We start from the raw sequence: 8,964 nt of genomic DNA on the forward strand, positions 1-8,964 counted from the left end.
CCTTCATCGCTTTAAAAATCTCTAGGCTGACCAATAAAATAGAAAACACATTATCAATTTTACGCAAAGAATGTGCATACTTTTCACTCGTACCACTAAACACCCAACACAGTGTTTTTTACTTATCAGCCGTCAAATTTGTATTAAATCTGGTTAAAAGTTAAATAAATAAAAAAAAAAGGATGTATGAGAGAGATCGAGGCAGTTTGAACATCTCTATAAAAGCATGAAAACAAGTTTGAACATCTCTATAAAAGCATGAAAACAGGTTTCAACAATTTAGCTTTTGGTCAAAGCTCTACAGCTTACAAGTGACCCGACCTAGACAATAAGCACCAATCACATTAGGCCATGCACCAAGCAATCACCACTTGTTTACTTGCAAGAAACAACGTTTGGTGCAGACCAGATAGATCAATCACTCCTAAAACCCCTTTTGTAGATTTTTAGATTTTAGTGGATGTTACAATCACGGTCTTCAGCCATTTCCACATGCATCAGAGACAAGTTCATTTCTGATCCCATTCTTGTAGGCAAGAAGACCATAAAGAGATCCAAGCCACACAGCATATGCACATTAACTTGAAACATTAAGCTACATAATAAACACTGTGAAGTTAAATACTGATTATCAGCATTTATTTAACATAAATTACGCGTCCCTGAAATAAGTTCATTCCAAGATCGCGCAAACCCTGTTCAGTAAGGAACAATAATGGATTCAATAAGCTCTTGAAGTGGGGCCAGCTCCTTCTTGTCTATCAGCCCGAATTCCTGCAGATGAGTTTACCAAAAGTGAAATGAACCTGTACCTTTTAGTTCATGTGAAAAATGGCAAGCTGATGAAAATTACAAAAAATATATCAAACACGGGCACAACAAGAAAGGACGAGTTTAATATCTCTAGTGACCGGCTTCACTTGATCATTTTTCAAAGAGTTGGCATGGAGGACCGAAAGAAGAAGTATAGAGATTAATATTGTTACTTCTCTTTTGGTGTTCACAGAAGGAAAGAAACAAGTGGACTTTCAGAGCTTGTTTGGCAGGAAGAAGAGCGGAGGGAGAGGGTGAGGGGATTAGTACTTAAAGTTGATTGGTAGGAGAGAAAAGAGGAGCGAATGGATTGGATGAGGAATTTCAAATCCTTCACAGAATCCTAATATTGACCCCTCCCAATACAAAAGGATTAAATTTAAAAGAGAGAATCCGAACCAAACACAATAAGAGAAAGGTCCTCCCTTCCTCTCCGTTTTCCTCAACTTGCATACCTTTCTTTCCCCTTTCCAAATATAACCTTGGTTACCCGTTAGAGCTAACTTATTTTTTCACAAATGAGAAACACCACCACTTTTACTAATGTTGCGTTTGTGTCTCGTTTACTAGCACTCTCTTTCAGTTTTTGGTCTCTGCTAACAACAATTTTGTGCAAATGAGGTTCACCACTAAGTGACTTTTTTCATAAGGTTATTGTCAAGAAAAGGCGACTTCAACCGCTGATAAAAGCACAATAAGATTAATAGACGGGGGTACAGAAATCCAAAGAATAAGTGCTCAGATTGGTAAATTTTAGTTTAAAATAATGCAAAACCTACTACTATGATTAAAAGTATAGATAAAGAAAATATATTTAAATACAACATTAATAGTCTAAATATTGATACGGGGTCAACATAAAATAAATCAGTATTTAAACAAGTCAATACAGCATAAGAATGGGATACGGAGAGAGAACTTACACAGGTAAAAAGTATAAAATGCTTGAAGCAAGTATTTAGATGAGCCTCCTCCTTCAGACTCACTATCTTCTGAAAATGAGAGTGATATATGTGAGCATACACACGGAAAAGCCTTTTGAATATTGTCTTCACAACTTCTCTGAAGTTGAGGGGAAATGGTGCACCTAGTAGACAAGGCACATACAAAAATCATCTCAAAAGGAAGAAAGAGGAGATTAACAGATACGTGAATAAGATACAACATTAACCAATACCAAGTTTCTGAGGGAAAATGGATTCATCATCAAGTTGAGATTCGATCCAGTCCATCAAATATTCAACATATTTTGGAGCCGAAACCTCAATAGGCTTTTTGATCTGTACACCATCAGCCCATCTATACTCATACCTGTAAAGTATAAGGGCAGAAGATAAGGAATTCTGCAAAATCCTTCAAAATTATGAAAAACATCAAACACTTTAGAGTAAATTAAAATGATATCCATGCTGGTTCAAACCAACAAGGCCTCCAGTATAACTTAAAAAACATCACATAATTGCACTCTTATAAATAAACACAGAAAAAAAGGACAAAAAATGCTAAAGCTGTTCATGTAGTATGCTTACTTGGGGCCAGCAGTCATTGTAGGACAATTCTCAGGAGTACAGAATTCTGTGAGAGTACCATAAAGCAAATTCACCTGATTGAAGAAATCTACAGCTGAGATCCAAAAACCCAAACAGCATTATTCATAAACATATACTCCACAGAATCAGTTGCTATAAACAAATTGAGGAAAGGAGGCAATCATGTACCAACTAAATAAAGAAATCACGTAAGGGAAAGTGCACATAAAAAGGAGGGAAACTGAGAGAGAGAGAGAGAGAGAGAGAGAGAGAGAGAGAGAGACTGTTAACAGCAAGCCACTCATTTAAGTCCTCCCCGGTGGGGAGTTTTACCGCTTCCCTAAGATTTCCACTACCCAAGGTAGCATCAATGTGCTTCCTAAGCTGAGCTCCCTGCACCAAAATAGGACCACAATATTAGCAAAGAATTAAGCCTGAATTGGATAATATTCTTGAGTAGGAGCCGACATTAAGTATGAATCTATAATGAACCAAAATAATTAAAAACTATCAACTAGTGAAGTATGCTTCTTAATCAGTGAACAAGTTCCAAATTAAGCAATTTTAAGAGAAACTGATAGCACTGAATACAAGTGTGCACATTAATATTATATTCTACCCAGGAAATATACAAAGATTGCACACTATATAAACGAACTAACCTTACTGCCAGACGGTGCACTCTTTTTGGGTCGAAATGTTCTTTGGTTTCTGCTCAAACAATTTCCAAGACAAGACAAGTCACCGAAATTTCCTTGGCATCAAAATTCAAGAAAAGAACTAAAGAACTGAGGTAATATGAGAAGTTAAGAAAAGAAAACTACAGAAATTTGGATCAAAATTGACGTTCTAAATCCCAAGTTCAAGGGTAAGCATCACCATGAAGCAGCAATCTATAAGCATACACCCTATACACATGTTCTTCCTTTTTTAATACCTTAATTCCTCTTACAATAGTGATTTGCATAGCAGCAACTTCGTGTTATGACCAAACTTTCTCAACCTCAAATTCTATCTAGTCATGGACCATTCCACATCCGTTTCTCACAATAAATATCAGTCACCTATGGCAATTACAGATACTTTAAAACATTTCATTCTCTCCATTAATTTCATGATATCAGTATCTTAACATCTGGCCATCACCAATTACCAATGTCTCTTTAAACTTCCAAAGTATCCATAAGACCTCTCCGCTAGTTCAAGTGCCGAAAACTAAGGACCAAAGCCAATTTCCTAAAATTATTACAACAAGACATTGTGACAAACAGCCACCAGCAACACTAAACATAAAATGTTACACAAATCTACATCTTATTCAACTACATTTTAAGTTTCAACTACATGTATGCATATCGTACTCCCTTCCAGACTTTCTACACTATTTCCTTCACTGTTCCGAGATCAAATCACCACCCATTTTTCAACTTCTTCTGAAACATCAGACAAGAAAGAATAGAACCATAACCTCAAGTACAAACTGAAAAATTTTAATTTAACAATTAAGCCTGTTGGCATTGCTTTTGCTTATGCTTTTATCAGTAAAAGAAGAGAAGAAAAAACTATGACTTCTCTGTATATGTGTTTTTTCAAAAGCGCTAAATAAGACAAAAAATGACATCTAAAGCCTCATTCTTTTCACAACTCAAACTTTTTATTACAGTGTTTTCTCTCAGAAAAATTCAAATTTAACTCTTTTGCTACAATGTTTTCTCTCAAATAAAAACGTTTGAGTCGTGACTTGAGTTGTGAAAAGAACATGTCCTAAATTTTCCAACAAGCAATAAAATAGTAGAACTAAATTTATAAATACTAAAGCTTTGCTACAAGTTTTAAAATCTTCTCAAAGGAGCTTTATTTAAGAAGCCATATTTTGCGATTTCGACTAGAAGTTCTCCTGAAAGGCCAAATTTCTTTCAAAAGGTTCTTTAAACACTACGAGAAGCAGCTTTTGAATTCAGGAAGCCAAAAACAACTTCCAGAAAACAATGTCAAACAGACCCAATGCATCAAAAACTACAACACCCTTTATAATACAAAGCTAAAAATTCAATCCCAAATAAAGTGGTACATTAACTAGGTGAAGATTCTCTCATTAAAGAACAATAGAAAAGAAAAATAAAAATAGAAAAACGTGGAATTTGGAACCCCCTAGAGAATAATCAATACCCAGAACAAAAAATGGCGAAATAAACTCGTAATTAAGGATCAATAATAAAGCCAAAGAAAGATCCCGAATATCAGAAAAAATTATGGATCACGGAAAAGAATACCCAAATCCAAAATTCTGATATCATAACTGATCTTGCAAAATCCTCTAATTATAGGATTGATCGAATGCAAAATATCAGGATCACAGAACGAGATGTGGGAACAGAAAAACGAAAAACGGTATCAAGTGTTTGTGTGCTTAATCTGAGAAATATGCAATAATAGCAAAAAAAAAAAAGAAAAAAAAAACAGAGAGAGAGAAATTGTTGCTTGCCTGCCCAAACCGAAGAGACTCATGGCGAGAGAGAGAGAGAGAGAGAGAGAGAGAGAGGGGGGGTATGGACAGTTTTGGTGACGCTTATTTCTTCCGTCTTTCTTTCTTTCATTCTTCAGGTGCTTTTTTGGGTTGAACAAAAAGAGAGGTTCCTTTATTGGAGGCACGTGCAAGGCACGTTTGTGTTATGCACCTTTTTGGGTATACGACGAGTCGTATTTTGTAAATGACGATTGTTTGGGGATTCTTTTGGAGGCTTTTTTTTTTTTTTTTTTAGGCATAATACTCAAACTACCTCACTGTTTTGTCAAAATACCACTTTCATTTATCTTATAATGCAACACTCAATATCCTATGTATTTATAAAAACAAACCCAAAAGGCCTCCTGTAGCAGTTAAATTTTCTTAAATACTAAGGTCTCATTCACTTCGCAGATTTGAGTTTTCATTCGAGCTGAGATGTGACATGTTTAGAGAGCTTTTTACTGTAACATAAAAAGTTAAATGTGACATTTTCTGAGAATTTTTTACTGTAAAAACCTAAAATTGAAAACTCGAATCGGTGAAATGAACAAAACCTAAGTTTATCCTTCTCAATCTTTATTAAAGACAATTTAAAACATTATTAAACCAAAATGTTAAATAAAATCAACCTTAGAAATAGAAAACTCTTAAAATAATTAAAGTATTTCCTTGATTAGAATATTTATTTGAGCTTTTAAAAAAAATTTATTTAAAGTTTTAGTTAAATCATATTTAAAATAACATTAAATATAAAATAGAAAAGATAATCATGACATTTTTAAAAATTTAACGGAGGTGTTTTACGCCCTCTTTCTTAAATGCATAAGATGTTTTGAGCATTTACGAGAGCAGAAAGTGGTATTTTAACAAAAACACATAAATATTTTGTGTATTTTTTCTTTTCTTTAAGGGAGTAATTTATTATCTGGCGAAGTCAACAGACTCAACAGTCATAATATGTGTTGTGTGGGAAAGGGAAGAGGTTAGTTTTTCTTTAAGAGAAAAGAATGAGAGAGCAACTTACGGTGTAAATTATAACAATCTCATTCTGAATAAAAAATTACAATGGATGTAGCTTCTCATTTTATAAGAGTGAATTACTATAAATTTTGTGTGGGAGGTTAGTTTTTCTTTAAGAGAAAAGAATGAGAGAGCAACTTACGGTGTAAATTATAACAATCTCATTCTGAATAAAAAATTACAGTGGATGTAGCTTCTCATTTTATAAGAGTGAATTACTATAAATTTTGTGTGTTTTTCTACTTCAAGAATTTTTTCTTATATTGCTCATTACACAAAAAATGTCACAAACACTTCACTGCCAATATCGAGTATACAGTTAATATTAAGCCGGTAATCTAACGAGATACCTAATGGTGACCCGGCTTATTTCTGTTGACGAGTTTCTACGTCAACAATATGCAATAAATAAATAAATAGCATGACCTCCTTTGATCATAGTTGGTCACAAATTAAAGAAAAAACTAACGTATGGGCTGCCAAATTCCTAAATTGAGGAACATAACGACGATAAGAACCACCACTTACTCTGTCTAACAAAAGTAGAGTATCCCCAAATAACATATTGTTATTCAGAATTTTGCTAATTGCATTGATGAAATCGCATGGCGAGCTAGCATATGAGATGCCCAAGTTCCTAGATCGAGGAACATGATGATGACATGAACCACGGCCTATTTTATCTAACAAAAGTACAGTATCTCCAAATAATTGAACACGCCACAAATAACAAATTCTTACCCTGGACTTTACTAACTGCATTGATGGAATCACTTTCAATGTCTTTAACAAAAAGCCCACTCCCCATTACAAATAATACCCTCACGGATAGTTAGACACTCCACAGTAAGTGAACCAAAATGCCCCATTACTTTTTTAGCAAAAATACCAAGGACAAACCCCGTGTGATCGCAGATTGTTAACGTTTATTTCATGAATTTAAAATTATGATTTAAAATAATTATCGATTTACGTGTATTTTTTTGTGAGAAAAAATACTGTAACGAGTCACGAATTATTATTTAAATCATGACACGAATCCTCATACCAAACACGTAAACCACATACTTCAATCGCCTCCATATTCTAAAAACTGTAGGCATCAACCTTTAGTTTCGGTCTACTCAGCAATGGTAGATTCCACTGCCCTCTTACCGACATCTCCATACTAGCTTGAGCTATTTGGTTGTTTGCAAACTAGACACTACCAAACCTCAAAATCTGCTCATAAGATTGGATCTTTCCATCATGTACCCATGCATCTCAATTTTTCCACCCCAACCAAAGGAGCATGCCAAACAACTCAAACTGTTCTTTATTAAGGGAACGTTGTATGGAGAAAAAATGAGTGTGATCGGTTATCAGCGGAGTAAGTGGATTTCATGCTAAATGGCGTTGTTTAGCCATACCTCATAGGGAGCATCTCATCAAAACAGAGCATGCCCAATTGATTCGACTTCATTCTCAATTAATTATTTTGGAGGCTTGATAAAAGGGAAATGTTTATCTTTTTCTATCTAAATAAAAAGGGATTATGAGTTTGATGGAAAGGAAGGAAGCTTGAATTAGAGGAGAAAATGTATTAAAGATTTATGCCCCGTTCACTTCGTGGATTCGAGTTTTCAATTCGAGTTAAGATGTAACATTTTCTGAGAGCTTTTAACTGTAGCAGAAAAAATTAGATGTGATATTTTCTAAGAGCTTTTAACTGTAGAAACCTAAAACTGAAAACTCGAATCGGTGAAATGAACGAGGCTAAATGTTGCATAGATGTTAAGAAAGAATGATTGTAGGTTTCAAATATTTGGATTTTAGAGAGCTCATTGAAATATTTTTAATTGTATTCATAAACGCATGAAGGATTTGTTCAAAACCCTAAAAAAATTCAAAAATAACACTGACTTTGAATAAAACATTCTAATACTGGAGTTAATGTGCGATTAACTATCTGGAGTGAGTGGTTCACAGGGTAGACCACGAAAGAACGTTAGTTTCTCATGGGAGCTCTCTTGTCATCGAGAAATAGAAAGAGAGCTCCCACGAAGTATCGATAGTAGAGTTGCAAGTTTAGACCGGGCTAAATGGGCCGGTCTGAGACTCGCTACTGTTAGCCTGAGCCTGGTCCGGCCCAGCCCTAAGTTTTTTGAACTTAAGGTCGGGTTGGACCGACCTCTCTCCTTTAAGACCGGGTCGGACCGACCCTAAACTTTTTAGGCTTAGGACCGGGTTAGCCGGACCCTCTCTCTTTTAGGATCGGGCCAGGCCACCCTGAAATTTCTCTTTGGGCCACCGGGCTTACCCCTCTAACTGATAGCATCACATATTAAGGGTTTGTTTAGAAGATATATTCAAACTCAAATCATGATTTTGCTACAGTGTTTTTATCTTACATATAGTTTGAATTTTAAAATTTTCTCTCTTACAAAAGGTTCATGTTAATAAACTCAAATCATAATTTGAGTATATCTTCCAAACGGACCTTAAAATGTGAGTCGTTAGTTGATTTATACTATTTTTAAAAAATAGAAAATTATATATTCTACCTTTTAAGTACTCGACCTACTAAAAATAACTCTTTAAAAAAAACTATACTTTTTTACTAATTTTAATCTAAAAATAAAAATATATAAATTAATTTTAAAAGATAAAAATAAAAGTGGTTCTATTTTGACGAGTATTTTTAAAAATTGATCTTTCAAGGTCTCATTCATTTCACCGATTCGAATTTTTAATTTTAGGTTTTGACAGTAAAAAACTCTTAGAAAATGTCACATCTAACTTTTTCTACTACAGTGAAAAGCTCTTAAAAATGTCACATCTCAACTCGAATTGAAAACTCAAATCCGCGAAGTGAATAAGCACGGGTGTTGAGAAACACCTTTACTCGAGGTTCAAAAATGAAAATAATTCAAAATAAAAAGAAAAAACGAACCAATAGGCGAAAGAAACCTGCTTTTCCATCAGCCACATATGTCCTCTGTTTTAGAAACTATCGCAATCAGGCGGCTACGATTTTCTCCACATATGACCCACCACCAGCTTCATCCACACAACACCGTCACTGAGCCCCTTCACTTCTTCTCTTCCAAAACA

At 34.6% G+C, this 8,964-nt stretch overlaps 1 protein-coding gene across 1 annotated transcript; it reads right to left on the bottom strand.

Moving 5' to 3' along the window:
• Positions 1–549: 549 nt before the first annotated feature.
• Positions 550–4,929, bottom strand: LOC21405644 (MOB kinase activator-like 1A). Its single transcript, XM_024174788.1, has 7 exons — positions 4,828–4,929; positions 3,005–3,053; positions 2,627–2,735; positions 2,343–2,436; positions 1,991–2,124; positions 1,737–1,900; positions 550–774 (listed from the first exon to the last, which is right to left on the bottom strand). The coding sequence occupies exons 1-7, from the start codon at positions 4,848–4,850 to the stop codon at positions 700–702; spliced, it is 648 nt and encodes a 215-aa protein (XP_024030556.1). The 5' UTR covers positions 4,851–4,929; the 3' UTR covers positions 550–699.
• Positions 4,930–8,964: the final 4,035 nt, after the last annotated feature.

Source organism: Morus notabilis, unplaced genomic scaffold (assembly GCF_000414095.1).
Source record: "Morus notabilis unplaced genomic scaffold, ASM41409v2 Scaffold15, whole genome shotgun sequence".
In the NCBI taxonomy this organism is placed as follows: Eukaryota; Viridiplantae; Streptophyta; class Magnoliopsida; order Rosales; family Moraceae; genus Morus; species Morus notabilis.